Here is a 20,346-nt window from a genome sequence, read left to right on the forward strand (position 1 = left end):
TTTAGTAATGATAGCGCCCTCTTGAAAATCAGCCTGTAACTATGTAGAGGGCAGGAGCCAAAAAAAGGAGAGAGGATAGATAGAGAGCAACCTCCGTGCGATTAACAAGAAAAAAGGTCGTTGCGTTATAATAAAGTTATAAGGATTGAATTACTATAGTTATGTAATATCTTTTATTGACCTTTACGGAAATAGCATTCACATACGTACGAGTCGCCGAAGAAAGAAATCGTTTCGAACGACTAACAAAACATTGGTCCTTCGAGCCGGATAGTGGAGGTTAGGCCCGATCGCAACGACAAAGAACTCGCATGGACGTCGTATACGCAGCCATTATCGCACAGCAATGCCGAAGGCAAACTACTTCGCATGTCCGAATCTATCACATTGAAAGAGGACGAAGCAGATCTACAAACGAGTCGAAGTGGGCCATCCATCGACGTATAATAAATCAGACGAGGAACATTCAAAAAATACACGTGGAATTACTGCAGCCATTGGTACTGGAATACTCTTACAACAGATCACGTCATCGAAAACTGTAAATACCATAAGACGCGATACATTGCAATTTAAGCGTCATTACAAGTAGGTTAGCTTTCTACGTATTGTTAAACAAACGGTAAAATGTCTCTGTTCGAAAGCAAAGCGAAAACAAAACGAAAAAGTATAAAGGCCGCGGCTACGCGACTTAGAACGTACATACAATCTGAACAATCCGAACACGCTAGTGTTCAAACGAAGTTCGAAATAGCTGAACGTAAACGAAAATTAGCAAGTTTATTTGAACAATACGATGAGGTACAAACGCGAATTGAATGTTTTACCCCGGATGCCGACGAAAAGATATTAGCGGTTCATGCGGAGGATCGTGCGCGATTTGAAGAAGCGTATTTTCAACTTATGTCTGTATATGAGGAGCGTCTCAGCACGTTCGAACAAGCTGACGTCATACCTCAATCGAACACTAACGTACGCAATCGAACGGTACATCAAAATAATTCAGAGTCACATATTCGATTGCCGAAGATTCAATTGCCGAGTTTCTCAGGATCATATGAAGATTGGTACACCTTTCATGATTCATTTGAAAATCTTATTCATGCAAATGAAAATTTATCAGCTATTCAAAAATTTCATTATTTGCGTTCTTCATTAAAGGATAATGCCGCGGAAGTTATCAAATCTTTTGATATCATAACGGATAATTATTTAAAAGCGTGGCAACTATTAAACGAACGTTTCGATAATAAAAAGCGCATAGTTCAAACGCACATTAAGGCCATGTTTGAGATCACTCCGATTCATAAGGAAAATTGTGCAACTTTGCGTAGCTTACTTGATAACATACTAAACATTTTAGAGCTCTTAAGGCACTTCAAAGACCGGTGGATAATTGGGACGATATAATGATTCATCTGCTATTGACTAAACTTGACTCTGTTACAGTAAAGAAATGGGAGACGAGCCGTACGATACGAACATTCCCACGTTCAAACAGCTAACTGAATTTTTGTCTAAACGATGTCAAGCTTTGGAAACGATTTCGAGTAAATCCGCAGGACGTGGTAGTTCCGATGCGTCGAACAGTTCACAGAGGGCCAAAAATCCAAGTGCACACGTAACTACATCAAATCAATCTTGCATTCATTGTAAAAATAAGCATTTTATATTTCAATGCGAGTCGTTTCGCAAACTTCCTGTCGAGAAACGTTTCGAAATCATAAAGAATGCTCAATTGTGCGTCAATTGTTTAAGGTCAAATAATCATCAGGCTAGGAATTGTACTTCCAGTTCTTGTCGTAAGTGTGGGAAGGCACATAATACCTTGTTACATTTCGAATTGTCAAGGAGCGATAATGCAAAGGGTGATAATCAAGCAGCCGTTACAACTTCCAATCCAATAAACGCATCTCCAGCAAATATTTCATCGCCTGTAGTAACTCAATGTAGTCAAATTAACAACGCTTCCAAAATCTTTCTTTCAACCGCGATAGTGAACGTATATGATCATAAAGGACAATCGCATGGTTATAGAGTCTTGTTGGATAATGGTTCTCAATTAAATATTGCCGCGGAAGATTTTGTAAACAAGCTACAGCCTGACACTCGTGCTTTACATATTTCAATGTCGTCGGTCGCAGAAGGAACGTTCGAATAAAAAAGAATGGTTAATATTAGTTTTCGATCTCGGGTAAATGCATATACAAATAATCTCGAATGTATAGTACTTCCTAGAATTACACAAATTCTGCCACAGGATTTTTGCCCCATTTCAGAATTTAGAATTCCATCTAATATAGTACTTGCTGATCCTAATTTTAACATTCCAAGTGAAATCGATATGCTCATAGGAGCTGAAATATTTTGGCAACTCGTTTGTACTGGTCAGATAAGACAATGTAAGGCGCATCCTACATTGCAAAAAACTAAACTCGGGTGGGTGCTTTCTGGTAGGAGTTACGGGCCTCCAGGTAGGAAGGCTACAGCAGCATGTCATCTGACAGCGGTTGAACAGCTAAATAAATCCATTAGCAGATTTTGGGAAATCGAACATAATATTCCTCTTGACAACATGTCTCAATATACCATTGATGAAAGAAGTTGTGAAACACATTTTCATCAAAACGTGCGTCGAAATATTAGGTGTGTGAATTAATTCGGTCCATCTGGCGGTCAATTGCTGTACTATGTAATTTTCTAACCTCTAATGTCTGCATAAGGCTTTATGATTTAGTATTGACATCTGGCAATAATATTCAGTTGATAAACGTTTGAGTTTGTAACAATTACATCGTGTTTATCTGATTCGGAAATGTCGAAATTCGAGCCCAAAAAGCATCATTTCCGGGAAGTTCTCATTTTCTGTTTTCATTTGAAGAAATCAGCCGCTGAAGCTCATTGAATGCTCGTAGAAGCTTATGGTGAAAGTGCTCCCACCGATAAATCATGCAGAGAATGGTTTCGACGTTTCAAAAGTGATGATTTCAGTGTCGATGACAAACCTCGTCCAGGTCAGCCGAAGAAGTTCGAGGACGAGGAATTGCAGGCGCTAATCGATGAAGATTCATGTCAATCGCAACATGAGCTCACACAATTGTTGAATGTTGATCGATCAACAATTTCTGTGCGTTTGGCAGCCATGGGAAAGATTTACAAAGAAGGAAGATGGGTGCCATACGAACTGAAAGAAAGAGACATCGAGAGGCGAAAAGCCATGTCTGAAATCTTGCTTGCCAGGCAAAAAAAGAAAAGGTTTTTTGCATCGTATTGTGACTGGAGACGAAAAGTGGATATATTTCGATAATCCCAAACGAAGGAAATCCATTTGCTACCCAGGAAAACCATCCACATCGACACCAAAGCGGAATATTCACGGCAAAAAAGTAATGCTCTGTATATGGTGGGACCAAAAGGGTGTAGTGCATCATGAGCTATTAAAACAGAGCCAAACCATCACTGCCGAACTTTACCAACAACAATTGATCCGTTTAAACAACGCATTGAAGAATAAGCGGCCGGAATATGCAAAGAGACACGACAAAGTGATCTTCCAGCATGATAACGCTCGGCCACATGTTGGAAAGATTGTGAAGGCCACCTTGGAAGCACTTGGCTGGGACGTTTTACCTCTCCCGCCGTATTCACCAGACATTGCTCCATCCGATTATCACTTGTTCAGATCGATAGCACACGGGCTTTCGGACCAGCACTTCAACAATTATGAAGAAATAGAGAAATGGCTCAATGAATGGATCGCTTCGAAGGACGAGTCGTTTTTCCATCACGGAATACAACAACTGCCATACAGATGGGATAAAATAATAGCAAACGATAGCAAATACTTTGATTAGTGTACTTTTTCATGTTTTTTCACGCTAAAGTCTTTTTTTGGAAGAAAAAAACGGACCGAATTAATTCACACACCTAATAGTAAAGGTCGCTTCATAGTTAAAATGCCGTGAATCACGAAAGGTTCCAGCAATTAGGTGATACTAGAGAAATTGCAAAAAATCGGTTTATCAATCTGGAAAAATGCTTGATAAGGCAGCCTTTGGTATATTCGCAATATAAGGAATTCATGGAAGAATATATCAATCTGAATCGTATGCGCGAAATTAAGGATCTTAAGACAAATGACGCGACGCCACATTATTACCTGCCACATCACGCAGTGTTCAAGGAAACTAGTACTACGACTAAGTTAAGAGTGGTGTTCGACGCATCGTGTAAAAGTACATCAGGATTATCGTTGAATGACACGCTTTTAGTCGGTCCGACCATTCAACAGGACTTATTCTCTAATCTAATACGTTTTCGCACATTTCAATATGCAATGACAGCCGACATCACTAAGATGTATAGACAAATTCTTATTGATGAGTCTCAAAGATCTTTACAGCGTGTCTTTTGGCGAGAAACCACAAGATGAGATGAAAATTTTTGAGCTTCTTACTCTCACATACGGCATGGCTCCAGCTTCATTCTTAGCTATCAGAACGATTCGTAAACTTGCTGAAGAGGAAGCAAAATTATTTCCCAATGGTTCAAAGGTAGCGTTACGTGATTTTTATGTTGATGACTTACTCACAGGTGCATCAACGATACACGAGGCATTAGAAATCAAAAGGCAAACTATAGAATTGCTCATGAAAGGTGGATTTGAGTTGACAAAATGGTCATCCAATCATTCTTCTCTTGGAGATATTGAAGGTCTTTGTAAGAAGGAATTTGAATTAGCTGTTAGTCATAATAATGAAACTAGAGCTCTTGGTGTAATTTGGAATTGTGAATCGGATGTATTCAAATTCACAAGTATAGGGCATCTCCCACCATTAGAAAGACCTACTAAACGTAGTATCTTATCCAGAATAGCTTTAGTGTGTGATCCTTTAGAATGGTTAGGACCATCTGTTATAATCGCTAAACTTATAATGCAAGAACTATGGCAAGCTAAAATTGATTGGGACGAATCTATATCCAATGAGTTGCATACGTTATGGAGAGAGTGTGAAGGCAAAATACAATTTCTTAGTTGAAATACCACGTAAAGTGATTACCTTCAAACAAAGGCAGGGATCGGAAGTTCTAGAAATTCATGGATTTTCGGATGCCAGTCAACGCGCATATGGAGCATGCATTTATATTCGATCTGTTTCAAACAATGGTAAATGTGGGAGTCATTTGTTGTGTTCCAAATCCAGAGTAGCACCTCTTAAGACAATATCAATCCCGCGACTCGAACTTTGCGGAGCATTGTTGTTGGCTCAACTTACAAAAAAGGTGTTAGGTTCTTTGCCTTTCACTGTCAATTCTATACATTTATGGACTGATTCACGTATCGTATTGTGTTGGTTACAAAATAGTAGTCGCCAATGGACACCGTTTGTAGCAAATCGTGTTGCTGAGATACCAACGGCTTACGAATGTTGAAGATTGGAAACATGTAGTCAGTCAGGAAAATCCTGCCGACCCGCTTTCTAGGGGCATTATGCCTGATTTGTTGCATAAATTAGAATTATGGTGGTCTGGTCCATTTTGGCTAAAGTTAAATCAAATCGAATGGCCTTCTGGGAGCTTTCATGTATCGGATGCGGAACTACCTGAGGGGAGAGCTACAAGCTTGTTAGCTAAGGTCAAATTCGAACAACCAGATATTTTCGATTAATTCTCCAAATTATCTCGTCTCATACGCGTCATTGCATTTTGTCATAGATTCATAACAAATTGTAAGATAAAGAGATCAAATAACTTATTTTTAAATAATGAAGGAATTTGTCAACCGTTATCTATCGAAGAATTAGAGCGGTCAAGGTTAATTTTGGTAAGAATGGTGCAACGTGAATTTTTTAGAACGGAACTACATTTACTCAAGAATAATAAGTCGTTGAGCAAAAACTAATATATTAAGGCTAAATCCGTTTATTGATTCTAATGGCGTTTTAAGAGTTGGTGGTCGATTGAGGTATGCAAGCGTATCTTATAATTATAAACACCCGATCTTACTACCTGACAAACATGCATTCACTCGACTGATTATTATACATGAACACGAACGTTACTTGCATGCAGGAGCACAAGCTACTTTGATGGCCGTGCGTCAAAATTACTGGCCGATTGCCGCGCGAAGTACTGTTCGCAATTTAATAAAAAAATGCATTGTGCGTGCGTAATGCTCCGAAATTAAATACGACACTGATGTCAGATTTACCGGAAATGCGAATAAATACGGTAAAATATGTATTTTAAAAATGCGGCGTCGATTATGCGGGACCCTTCTTGTATAAAGAAGGCCAACGAAAAAATGCCAAAACAATAAAATGTTATATAGTGTTGTTCGTATGCTTGGCCACGAAGGCAGTGCATATAGAATTGGCGGCAGGTCTTTCCACAGAAACTTTCTTGAACGTGTTCAAGCGATTTATTTCTAGAAGGGGACGTTCCACTGACATATATTCGGATAATGGTTTAAATTTTGTCGGAACAAAGCATGAACTTGACGAATTATATAAACTATTCAATGATGATGTATTTAAACAAAAGATAGTCGACTATATGACATCGGAAAAAATAAGATGGCATTTTATCCCACCTAGAGCTCCGCATATGGGTGGTATATGGGAAGCAGCCATCAAAAGTATCAAGTTTCATTTGAAGCGTATTATTGGTGAAGCTTCATTAAAATACGACGAATTATCCACGCTGTTAGCACAAGTTGAAGCTATATTGAACTCGAGGCCACTCACGCCTTTATCGAGTGATCCTAACGACTTGAGCGCACTTACTCCAGCGCATTTTATAATTGGATGCTCAATGATGACTTATCCGGAACCTAATATTAAGGAACTACCCACCAATAGATTATCGCGATGGCAACGTGTGGAGCAATTGAAACAACACTTCTGGCATCAGTGGCTAAAGGAATACCTTCATAATTGTCAAGCCCGAGTCAAGTGGAATACAGCAGATGAACCTATCAAGGTGGGACAAATGGTGATAGTACAAGAAGATAATTTGCCACTCCTATGTTAGAGTTTGGCTCGAGTTGAGGAAATCTTTCCTGGTAAAGACAACATTATTCGTGTTGTTTCCGTGCGGACTGCAAAAGGAGTTTATAAACGACCTATCACCAGATTATGTCTTTTACCCATTTATTGACCTTTACGGAAATAGCGTTCACATACACACGAGTCGTCGAAGAAAGAAATCGTTTCGAACGACTAACAAAACATATATATATATATATATATATATATACAGGGTGTCCCATTTTAACTTGGACAGTAAAATATCTCAAAAACTAAGCCCAGCAAACAAAAATGTTTCAGACAAAAGTTGTATGGTTTCGAGGGGGCCATAAGATGGTACCATTGGTTTGACCTTGAAGAGTTATTTGAAGGTCACATGAAGGTCACCTTTAATTTCTTAAATGGAACCTACTATTTGTCATTGCATATTCTTGTAGCTTATCTCGAGAGCTTTCCAAAACACTATAATTAAGTACCTTTTCGTTAAGTACTTTTTGAGTTATGAGGCTTGAAATAATTTCTTAATTTTACATAAACCGTAAAATATCTTGTAAAATATTCATTTTTCGATTATCTTATATTAATACTTTTACGTACAAAATAATGAGAGGAATCAATTAGTGTAAAGAAAACACATAGTTGTTTTGAAGAAAAAATATGGAATTGTTAATTCCAAATTACATATTTTTTCTTCAAAACAACTATGTGTTTTCTTTACACCAATCGATTCCTCTCATTATTTTGTACATAAAAGTATTAAGGTAAGATAATCGAAAAATGAATATTTTACAAGATATTTTACGGTTTATGTAAAATTAAGAAATTATTTCAAGCCTCATAACTCAAAAAGTACTTAACGAAAAGGTACTTAATTATAGTGTTTTGGAAAGCTCTCGAGATAAGCTGCAAGAATGTGCAAAAATATATAGGGTGTTCCATTTAAAAAAATTGAAGTGACCTTCACGTGACCTTCAAATGACTCTTCAAGGTCAAACCAATGGTACCATCTTATGGCCCCCTCGAAACCATACAACTTTTGTCTGAAACATTTTTGTTTGCTGGGCTTAGTTTTTGAGATATTTTACTGTCCAAGTTAAAATGGGACACCCTGTATATATTGAGGATGCTTGCAACATGTTACGATTTGTCATATATGTATATAGGGTGTCTGGAAAGGTAAGGTCAATCGAACAGGAGGTGAAAGAGGAGCATGAGTAGAACACATAATGTAAATAAATTTTTATCGTATACGCTATGGTTTAGAAAATACAGCGCTTTATATAGGTGCATAAAAAGTGTTGAAACCCCTTAATATTTCGAAAAGTACGCATTTTCGAGAAAAATGTTTTATACAAAAATTGTATGGTTTTAAGTGAAGCATTACACAGAAAAATTAGTATGACCTTGAATAGCGTTTTCAAGGTCACGCCAGCGGTACTGTAACTTTCAAGCCTCGTAACTCAAAAAGTACCTAACAAAAACGTATTTCATTATACTGTTTTGAAATTCCTCGGGATAAGTTACAATAATGTGCAATAAAAACTGAGGATACCCATTAAAAATTTCTAGGTTATCTTTACGTGACCTTGAGAACGCTATTCAAGGTCATACTAATTTTTCTGTGTAATGCTTCACTCAAAACCCTACAATTTTTGTATAAAACATTTTTCTCAAAAATGCGTACTTTTCGAAATAAGGGGTTTCAACACTTTTTATGCATCTCCATAAAACGCTGTATTTTCTAAACCATAGCGTATACGATAAAAATTTATTTACATTATGTGTTCTACTCATGCTCCTCTTTCACCTCCTGTTCGATTGACCTTACCTTTCCAGACACCCTGTATATGACGTCCAAGTAGCATCTACGAATACGTCTAATGGATGTCGAATGAAAGTAAGAAATGCGGAACTGTGGATCTCTAATAGACGTCCATAGGAGATTGCATAGACGTCTAATAGAGGTTTCGAATCTCCATGATGGACGTCTACTGGACATCCATTAGAGGTTTTTGTTCCGTGTGGGTTGTAAGAAGGTAGAGAGCAGTAAATTAAATAAAGAAGTCCTATACCGTTTGACGATTTTCGCAATAATAATAGAAATAATAATTATTAAAATCAGACGAATGAGAGAAGCGCTCGACCGTTCGAGCTATAGCACGGCCCACCGGTCAGACATTGTCTGCCGACGCGCGGCGAGGGGAGGGACAGCGCGCCGCTACCCGTGGTTACCGCCATCGATATTTTCACGTTTTTTCATGTTTGGGGAATTACTCAGGACAACCTCCTCTATAACTTATCCAAGCAGCAATAAAATCGATACTGTATAACTTTTTGTACACTTTTAGCATGAAAATATTAAAAATACTAAAATGCATGCCAACAAATACTAATGAGCAAATAATTATCAAAATAGTAATTGAAACAGCGTATGATTGTGTATTAAATTCTATAACATATCGAATATACATCGACAATACATCGAATACAAAAATTAAATCAAATGTTTCGATCTGGTTTTGGGATTATCGGTAAATGTTTACTTTAAGTTACACAGCTCGAAAAATTTTTATTTTCACATATGTTGTAGAGCATACATTTCTAAGTAATACACCGTTTGAATTTTGCGGCGGTCTCTCTTCGTTCTTGAGAGATGCGATTTTGAAATTTTATACTTACTTGTATCATCTTTTCGTTATATTCTAAATATGTTTCTCTGTTTACATTTACCAACGTCATCTTTCTGAATAGCTTTCAAAAGGTTTTAGCCGCTTGTTATTTATTAAATAGTTATTGACGAAAAAAGTTTCATGAGTAGAATATAATTTTACCACATCATATAATGTTTAAGAAGAAATAGAATATATGTATTTGTAAACTTTACTCCGTCTTACAAAGTATGTACATGCGTGGACATCCGCCCCCCCTATGGGGGAGCTCCACTTCCGGAAGATATACCCTAACCCAACCTGTATCTGAAGTGTGGGAAATACCTTGACATATTTCGCTTCACATGGTTCATATGGTTCATGAGTTTATATAAGTTTGCAACTTTCTATGCGAAGCCAGGTATATTCCACACTTCAGACACGGGTTGTGTTAGGTTATATTTTCCCCCGAAAGTGGAGCCCCCCGAAGGGGGGGCGGAACCCACGGTGTCCACATATGTACTTTGCGAAACGAAGGAAGTTATATACAAATACTTTATAACATGAAACCGTGACGAGTAAATGTAAACAAAAACTGTAAACACAAAAATAAAATATAACGAAAAGAACATTATATTAAACACATAAATAGGATAATGAAAAGATGATACAAATAAGTATGAATTTCAAAATCGCACATCTCAAGAACGAAGAGAGACCACCGCAAAATTCAAATAGTGTATTACTTATTAGGAATGTATCCTCTACAATATAGGGTGTCTCACAACCTCCGTGAAATAATTTAATAGCATATTCTAGAGATAAAAAGGAGTCAAAATTTTAATAAAAACAAAAATATTGAGGCTACTATAGTTTTTTTCAATTTATAAGCGATCAATACTTGCGAATGATATCGCGTAAAACTTGCGCGCTCAGGCCCGTATCTACACATACACGCGTACCAATCTGTCATATGTTATTGATTTTTTAAAGTCAGGATATTGATTTTTATTGCACAGCTGATCTTATTTTGTCATTTTTTACGTGCGTGTGTTTGATACATTCCTAATAAATAATACACCGTTTGAATTTTGCGGTGGTCTCTCTTCGTTTTTGAGATGTGCGATTTTGAAATTTCATACTTACTTGTATCATCTTTTCATTATCCTATTTATGTGTTTATATTTCTTTAACATTGTAACGATGCATCTACGCATCGTTACTAGTTCTTTTTCGACTGTCTAATAAATATCTATATTTCGTCTAACACGCTTTGCTTCTCTATCTTACCCGCTGATTTCCAGACATGCACTAGCTATCTCGCTTGCTATTTCGCTCGCACGCTCGCTTTCTCGCTTGCTCTTCCCGCTTTGCGCATGCTGCCTCGCTCATTCGCTCGTTCGACTATTCGTATCTCTCTCGCAGTCGTATCCTTACCTGAGCGATCCGACAGGTAGGGGAATCCCCCGGCCGAGTATATAAGCTGGCACGACCAGCGCATCGTGGTGAGATCCCGACCAGATCTCGCCCGAGCCGAAGTGTTTCTCAGCTCGACCGGATGTCTCCAGTTTCGGTCTCCAGTCCAGGTCGAGGTATTTCTCGACTCCTGCCGGGTGTCTCCGGCTTCCTGATATCAGTCCTGGTCGAGATGTTTCTCAATCCACTGAGTGTTTCCGGTTTTCCAGTACCAGTTCCGGTCGAGGTGTTTCTCGATCCACCGGGTGTCTCCAGTTTCCTGAACCAGTCCGAGACTATATGTCTCCCGATTCATCGGGTATCTCCGGTTTCCTGTATCTGTCGGAGTCGAAGTGTTTCTCGGCTCAATGGGGTCTCCGGCGTCTCTGAGCCGTCCTGACACTGAGCCCCGTCGACAGTACGCTAGTTCTAAGATCCGTACTTCCGTGTCCGTCCCGAGTATTTCCGAGATACGCGCTAGTAATACCGTACAGCTAAGTTACGTGTTTCCGTGCCGTTCCGTGTACCTGCAATATACCGCTTGTACGCGCTAGTAGTACCGTAGAGATAAGTTACGTGTTTCCGTGCCGTTCTGTGTACCTGCTCGATACCGCTTGTACTAGTAATTTCTGCTGCCGTAGAGATAAGCTCCGTGTTCTCGCGTACCTGCAAGATACCGCTTGCACGCGCCAGTATTTTCCATTTCCGTTATTTGTTTGTATCGCGTAAAATTAGATTCCACACATACAGTGTCATACAAACACACGATCACGATACCACTCTAACATTCACACATATACATACACACTCACTGTAAATATTTTGACACAATAAACATTTGTCACTAATATAACCGGAGTGTTCGCACAAGTTGATTCTCCCCTTCTCTCTAATCCTAACGACCCGACGAGCCGATCCGGAACGTCGAGAAAGGTGACCGCGAATTCCGACCGTATCGTTTCAACATTATGGCAGAATTATATCCCCTACACAATCTATAAAATAAATATAATTTAATAAAGTATAAAAATTGCACTTTTTATTTTACCTAAACTTTTAATAAGTGTTTGGATATAATTTCCTTCGTTTTACAAAGTACATATGTGAATTATGGGTTCCCTACTGGGGGTTCCACTTCCGAAAGATATAAGCTAACTCAAACCGTGTCTGAAACGTGGGATATACTTGGCTTCGCATAGGAAGTTGCAAACTTATGTAAAGCTATATAAACCATGTGAAGCGAGATATATTTCATACGTCGGACACGGGTTGGATTAAGTTAGTCTTCTTTAGAGCCTCTCCGCCGCCTACGCGTTTACTTAAAGAGTAAATGTAAACAAAAAAATATAAACACACTTTCCGGATAAATTTGCAACGTTCTATGCGAAGCCAGGTATTTCCCAAACTTCAGACACAGGTTAAGTTAGGTTATATCTTCTAGAAGTGGAGCCTCTGATAGTATTCTCTCGTACTCACATAGTATCTCTCATGTACTTTGCAAGACGAAACAAAATTACATACAAACATATATTCCATTAAATATATTCTTCTTAAATGTACACGCACCGGCAGGAATGATGTCCCGGTATGTATGTGTGAACGGTCAACGTCATACGCACACACGCGAAGCGCGCACGTACGTGAGCAAAAAATTCATTTTTCATTAAATTTTATCTTTTTATATAATTTAATTATTATTCTAACACTTACTTAGTTGTTAAGACGGACCTAACGAAAAAAATCACTAACAATCTTAGAAATTTGCTTGCGAGATGGTGAAAAAAAGAGTTTATTTCGGTTAGAACAGCGAAATCTCTGTTATACAGCGATGGTGTGTTGCCGTGCGTATAGCCTACCAAAGATTCATAAAGATAATGTCCCCTTACGGTTAATTATTTCCTCGTTAAATAGCCCGTTAGATTCGTTTGCTGCGTTGCTTCACAAGCTCTTGTATGATAACCTACCTAAGTCGAATAGCCACATTGCTAATAGTTTCGATCTCGTTAACAAACTTAATAATTTTTACATTGAAGAACACATTGAAATTGTTTCTCTTGATGTGGTTAATCTGTTTACTAATGTCCCCCATGACTTAATCATTGGAAGCATTGCAAAGAAATGGCATTTTTTAGAACCTAACACGGACATTCCTTATGAAGAATTTTTAAGAACTCTTAGACTCATTCTTGACTCAATTTATTTTATGTTCAATAACATTATCTATAAACAGATTTTTGGTACGCCAATGGGCTCCCCGCTCTCACCTATATTAGCCAATTTAGTCTTACAAGAGTTCTTCTTAAATGTACACGCACCGGCAGGAATGGTGTTCCGGTATGTGTGAACGGTCGACGTCATTCGCACACACGCGAAGCGCGCACGTACGTGAGCAAAAAATTTATTTTTCATTAAATTTTATCTTTTTATAAAATTTAATTATTATTCTAATACTTACTTAGTTGAGGGAGGAAGACAGAGCCATTGCCTCCCTGTTAATTCCTCCTTCTTTTTATTACCTATATGGATGATATGGCAGCGCCTTCCTTACATATTTCCACCATATTGAAAGTTTTCAACTCATGTAAAATCAATTATTCTTCGGAGTTGTAGTTTATTTTACAATAATTCTGCAGTTTTGTATCAAATGTACCAATAGTTTTAGCAAATTAAAAGCAAAAAATCGATTTTTGATAACTCGAACTATAATTCGTATAAGAAAAGTGAGATCGGATCGTATTTTTGCGATATTTCTATGCGATCTTGTAAGAAATTTTAATCACTTCCTAGTCAAATAATTATTTTTCAAATAAAAACTATTTTCAACATTTAAAAATCAATATTTATTTAAAATATTATAATTATTTTATAGAGAAAAAGTTATGATTTGTAAAATTCAAGAAATACTGCGCCGAATTCTTATCAGATCAACTAGTCCGTAAAAAAATTTTTTTTAAAATAAATGTTGATTTTTATATGTTAAAATGTTTTCATTTAAAAATTAATTATTTGATTAGAAAATAATTAAAATTTCTTACAAAACCGCGTGGAAACCATAGACGTATAATATATAGACCGCGAATTCCCACTCTCTCCTTTGTTTCGGAAACGTCAAATTTTAGAAAGAGAGAGCTTATTTTCATGGTAGTTTCTTCTTTGTCTAATGACGCGTGGTGGAGGAAAGAAATCGATCAAGACATACGTCAAATGCAGTGGCCATATTAAATTTTTGCCCCACTCTTGTTATTAATAGACAGAGAAACTAACACCACGAAAGCATGTTGTCTTCTTTTAAAATTTGTTCAACTTTTTAGTCAAACGCGAAGTCTATGTATTCTATGTCTATGGTGGAAAAATACGATCAAAATACGTCGCAAAAATACGATCCCAGTCCATTACTTTTCTTATACGGACTATAGTTTGAGTTTACAAAAATCGATTTTTTGCTTTTAATTTGCTAAAATTATTGGTATATTTAGCACAAAACTGCAGAATTATTGTAAAATAAATTACAATTTTGAAGAAATAATTAATTTTCATGATCTGGTACGGTGCATGAATTTTAACGCACCATATTTTCGGATTCGATTTTTTTGTATTTAATCATCAAAATTATTTTAAATGTTTACATAGAACTCTAAAACTATTCAAAAGAATGTTAAGAAAAAAAACTTTTAGATTTTTAGATACGGTGTTTACAAGTTTATAAGAATCATTTTTACTTCGTTTTTCGCTGATATTCACCGTCGCGAGTAGTCGCATGTTTCGGGTAGGCGGTGGACCGTCCTCGCTGGAATGGCCGACTGCCTAGCCACGCGGATTGCACAATTATTGGCCGATCTTCTTTAATGAATATCTCGAAATTTTACGTGGTTTTGTGCAAAATGGTACAGGACTTTAATTCAGTTTAGTGAGCTCTACTTATAATTTTCTTTTTTTACGGACGATACCTGGAACACCCTGTATATATATGTAATTAAGTTAGTTTTCATTAAGTACTTTCCGAGTTATGAGGCTTGAAATCATTTCTTAATTTTACATAAACCGTAAAATATCTAATAAAATATTCATTTTTCGATTATCTTACCTTAATACTTTTATGTACAAAATAATGAGAGGAATCAATTGGTGTAAAGAAAAAACATAGTTGTTTCGAAGAAAAAATATGTAATTTGCAATAAATACATTTTTTTTTTAAAACAACTATGTTTTTTCTTTACACCAATTGATTCCTCTCATTATTTTGTACATAAAAGTATTAAGGTAAGATAATCGAAAAATGAATATTTTACTAGATATTTTACGGTTTATGTAAAATTAAGAAATGATTTCAAGCCTCATAACTCGGAAAGTACTTAATGAAAACTAACTTAATTATAGTGTTTTGGAAAGCTCTCGAGATAAGCTACAAGAATTTGCAAAAGCATATAGGATATCCCATTTAAAAAGTTGGAGGTGACTTTCACATAACCTTGACAACGCTATCCTAGGTCATAATAATGTTACTGTGTAATGCGCCACATAAAACCCTATAACTTTTGTATGAAACATTCTTTTTTTAAATGCGTATTTTTCGAAATATTAAGGGGTTTCCACACTTTTGGTAAATCCTGTATATATATATATATATATATATATATATATACATATACTTTTATATTATAGAATTTAATAAACTTACACTCGTAGGCTGTTCCAATGCTGTTTTGGTTCGGGTTTGGCTTTTTATTATTTTGATAATTAATTTTCAGTAAATTAAGTTTATGCGGTCTTTATTTTAATTTGTCTATATATACGTATTTAATATTGTCAAAGATCAATATGGATCAACAATATGGATGTAGCAAAAATTTAAATCTTTTAATGTGTTTGAATAATATTAGGTCTAGTAAAGAATTGTATGAAAAAAAATTCGATTTTGGTTCAATATGCGCAAATCTTTATTTGAGAATTATTTGTCAATGACAATATATTACAATATTTATTTTTGATTCTTTTTAACAATATACATTTATTTGTAGAATTACATAAGAATTATATGGCAACCATCGAATTAACATCAAAATGCGGCTATAGAATCAATATAAAACAAATTACGATCAATAATGATTTATTATAAAAATCTATAGCATTGATAATATTTTCGTAGAAAAATAATTTTATTACATTATTGTCTTCATAAAATGTCGATTAGCAAAGTATGTAAAATAAAAATTATATTTTATTATCTATATAAATATTGAATATATCACATATGTATTTTTATTTTAATTTTATGAATATATTTTCTATTATACATTTATTCATAGAAATATTTATAATCTAATTATTGCATCTTATAGATTAATAATTGTTAATATTTGTCAATAAAACATAAAAAGTAAATATTATATACAAAAAATACTATATGTATGATAAGGCGCATTTTAATTCTAGCCTTATTCTTTTGCTCCTTATTTCTCATTAAAATATGTATATTGCATAAATATGCGTGGTTTAATGACAAATTATTTAAAATTAACAATGAATGTTTTTACCAAATATTCCCTATTACAAATTGTTAAATTGTATTTTACAACTATCTTTAATGATATTGATCAACAGATCTTTCCCGCGCGAGCGCCGAGTTCGGAGGTAAAAATTAGCGAAATGAGAGACAATTATGGGATATCACCAGGACTCAATAGGACAGCACATCAACAAGCAGGATATCAATTATTAGCATTGGCAGTCACTCTCGGGATCTCTATCATATCTGGATTAATAACTGGTACTTCCAATCATTTTTACATCATATGTTGTGATAAATGAAAAAGAAAGAAAAATTAATTTTTATTTTGTTATATAAATCTAATAATAATAGTTTATAACAGTTCTAATTTTTTTCTACATATTGGGTTATACCGATTACGAAAAAATTAAAAAATTATATATTTTTTTGTATTATAAAAATAAAAAAAGTTAACTTTTTTTATATTTTAGTTAACTTTTTTTTATATTTTAGTGACTCTTTATCATTTCCAATCAATTTCCAATTATTGAATATAATTTATGATATGCAAAAAAATTAATTTACTTCTATATACTGCAAAAAGTATAGCTATAATATAAAATGCTAAAAAGTTATTTGAAAAAATTATTATACAGGGTGTTTCAGGGTTAAATGTCCTAACTTAAAATATGAATTTAGGACTTCAAAACAAGAAAAAATTTTTCTCTAAAGGTATGCCTATAAACGCTTTATTTAATAGATATTAACATCAAAAGTTACGGGTAGGAATGATAAATTTATTGTATGACTGCTAATACGACCTTGTTTCCCTAACTGTACGTGTCAATATTGACATTGTAAAAACGATACACAAACACCATTTCGACATATCACTGAGAAACTTTCTCAATGACATTTATCAGTTTGTTCGATGCTTTCGCGAATTACGCATCATTATGCCTCGCATTTATTCTAATAGTGAATATGCCGATATGGTGTTCGTGTATGGTTTTTGTAATGGGAATGCTAATGCTGCCCGTTGTGAATATTCCATGCGATTTCCGAATAGAAGATTACCACACAAGACTATCTTCACATTTCAACGGCTTAGAGAAACAGGTTCATTTGCTTTAGTGCCGCATACTGATAGAGTTCTTGCCCCTTTACGAAATGAAGAAAGGAGTGCGGCCATATTATTATACAACATTTTGATGGTAATCCGTCCAGCAGTGTACGAAGAGCGCGCTGCAGCAGAATTAAATATTACGTCGACTACAGTATGGAGAACTCTCACTGCAGATGGACGTTATCCATATTATTTTCAACAGGTACAACATTTATTACCTCAAGATTTTTGGCAAAGAAGACTTTTTTCTGATTGGTATTTAAATCAAGTTGATCGTAATCTACAATTTTCACGACAAATTCTCTGGACGGATGAAGCTATTTTTACAAGAAGAGGTAATCAGAGAAATAATTATCTCTGGTTGCACGAAAATCCTCATGCAATTCATGAGCAGCATTTTCAACATGAGTTTCAATGCAATGTGTGGTTGGGAATAATAGACGATATTTTAATAGGTCTTCATTTCTTACCACCTCAATGCGGACACATTTCTGCAATTTCTAAATAATGATTTTTATAATCTTTTTGAAGATGTTCCGTTAGACATGAGAAGGAACTCATGGTTTCAATTAGATGGTTGTCCTGCACATTACGGCAGAGGTCCATGATAATGGCTAAATATTCATCATCCCGATCGATGGATTGGTCGTGCAGGACCTGTGGCTTGACCTGCACGCTCTCCAGATTTGAGATTTTGCCATTGGATTTTTTTGCTTGGGGTGCTATTAAATAACAAGTCTATAAAAGGCCAGTTAATGACATTAATTCTTTACGAAGAAGAATTATTGAAACATGTGAAACAATAACAGCTATCCAGTGCCGTTCTGCTACTGCTGCCGTGAAAGAAAGATGCCAAGCCTATCTCAATATTCAAGGCCATCACTTTGAACAAAATTTATAATTATGTTAAAATTTTCATATTTTCTAGTAATAAAGTAGTTGGAACATACTATTAATTTATTTATTATAACCTGATAATAATTTCATAAAAAATTTTATAATGAAAATGTTTAGATGTGAATATCTCCTAAACAAAGCGTTTATACCGGGCATACCTTCAGAGGAAAATTTTTTCTTGTTTTGAGGTCCTAAATTCATATTTCAAGTTAGGACATTTAACCCTGAAACACTGTGTATATACAGGGTAGACCATTTTAATCAATACACGCGAATATCTCAAAAACACTGCATTAAATCGAAAAATGTTTCAGATATAAGTTGTATGGCTTGAAGGGGGACATATGATGGTACCATTGGTTTGACTTTGGGTGGCGTTGTCAAGGTCAGGGCTAGGTCACTTTGGATTTTTTAAATGGAACTCCCTATTTTTTATTACATATTCTTGTAGCTCATCTCGAGAGCTTTCCAAAATACTATCATTAAGTTAGTTTTCATTAAGTACTTTCCGAGTTATGAGGCTTGAAATCATTTCTTAATTTTACATAAACCGTAAAATATCTTGTAAAATATTCTTTTTTCGATTATCTTACCTTAATACTTTTACGTACAAAATAATGAGAGGAATCAATTGGTGTAAAGAAAAAACATAGTTTCGAAGAAAAAATATATAATTTGCAATAAATAATTACATATTTTTTTTTTAAAACAACTATGTTTTTTCTTTACACCAATTGATTCCTCTCATTATTTTGTACATAAAAGTATTAAGGTAAGATAATCGAAAAAAGAATATTTTACAAGATATTTTACGGTTTATGTAAAATTAAGAAATGATTTCAAGCCTCATAACTCGGAAAGTACTTAATGAAAACTAACTTAATGATAGTATTTTGGAAAGCTCTCGAGATGAGCTACAAGAATATGCAATAAAAAATTGGGGTTTCCATTTACAGAATTCAAGGTGACCTTTACGTGACCTTGACAACACTCTTCAAGGTCATACTGATATCGCCATGTAATGCGTTACTTGAAACCTTACAACTTTTGTCTGAAATATTTTTGTCTGCCGCGCTCAGTTTTTGAGATATTCGGCTGATACGGGTGGTCTGCGACACCCTGTATATATATATAAAATAAAAAAGAGTATGTATATATATATTGTGTAGTTTCTTAATTGATAATTTTTAAGTTTATACACAATATTCCTCCTCGAGGTGTTATGGAGGAGGATGCGAGAGGAGCGAAAACGTCGTCAAAAACACAAGGCGGATAGAGAATACTCGTGCTCGGAGGAACAGGGATGGAGGGTGTCCTCGCGCGAATCGCGGCGAAGCGAAGGCCGTCTCGAGATCTCGAAGTTGGGCGCCAGATACGGTCTTTCACGTATCAGTTGCTAAACGCCAAAATAACGCGAAAAACGCTTGCCTAATTCGCCACGGGTCGACTAGCTCATCTAACGGTAGAGGGGCAGGGTCTGTTGAAAATGATATTGAATTATTTTATGCGAGGCTTTCGGGAATTTCGAAAATCGACAGGCACAACGGATTTTAACAATCATGAAACGCGAACACTCAAATAAATTACGCGGGCTTAATATAAAAGACAAGATAACAAATTTATTCAAGAAAAGAAATATAAAAAAAAATATAGAAAGTAATAACGAATTCAAGAAAGAAATAAGAACAACATAACTTAGCAGAT

The 20,346-nt window shown here is 35.4% G+C and overlaps 1 protein-coding gene across 11 annotated transcripts in view; it reads left to right on the plus strand.

Annotated features, from left to right (window-relative positions):
* Positions 1–20,346, plus strand: part of Rh50 (Rhesus blood group-associated glycoprotein Rh50) — a 415,396-nt gene that overhangs the window by 390,401 nt on the left and 4,649 nt on the right. For all 11 annotated transcript variants that reach the window (XM_083092852.1, XM_083092847.1, XM_083092854.1 and 8 more), the window contains one exon: positions 16,733–16,898. In XM_083092852.1, the coding sequence (XP_082948978.1) occupies positions 16,733–16,898 (166 nt within the window). The remainder of the gene's footprint in view (positions 1–16,732; positions 16,899–20,346) is intronic.

Source organism: Camponotus vicinus, unplaced genomic scaffold (assembly GCF_025532165.1).
Source record: "Camponotus vicinus isolate PSW18456_S1 unplaced genomic scaffold, iyCamVici1.0 SCAF_3, whole genome shotgun sequence".
NCBI lineage: Eukaryota > Metazoa > Arthropoda > Insecta > Hymenoptera > Formicidae > Camponotus > Camponotus vicinus.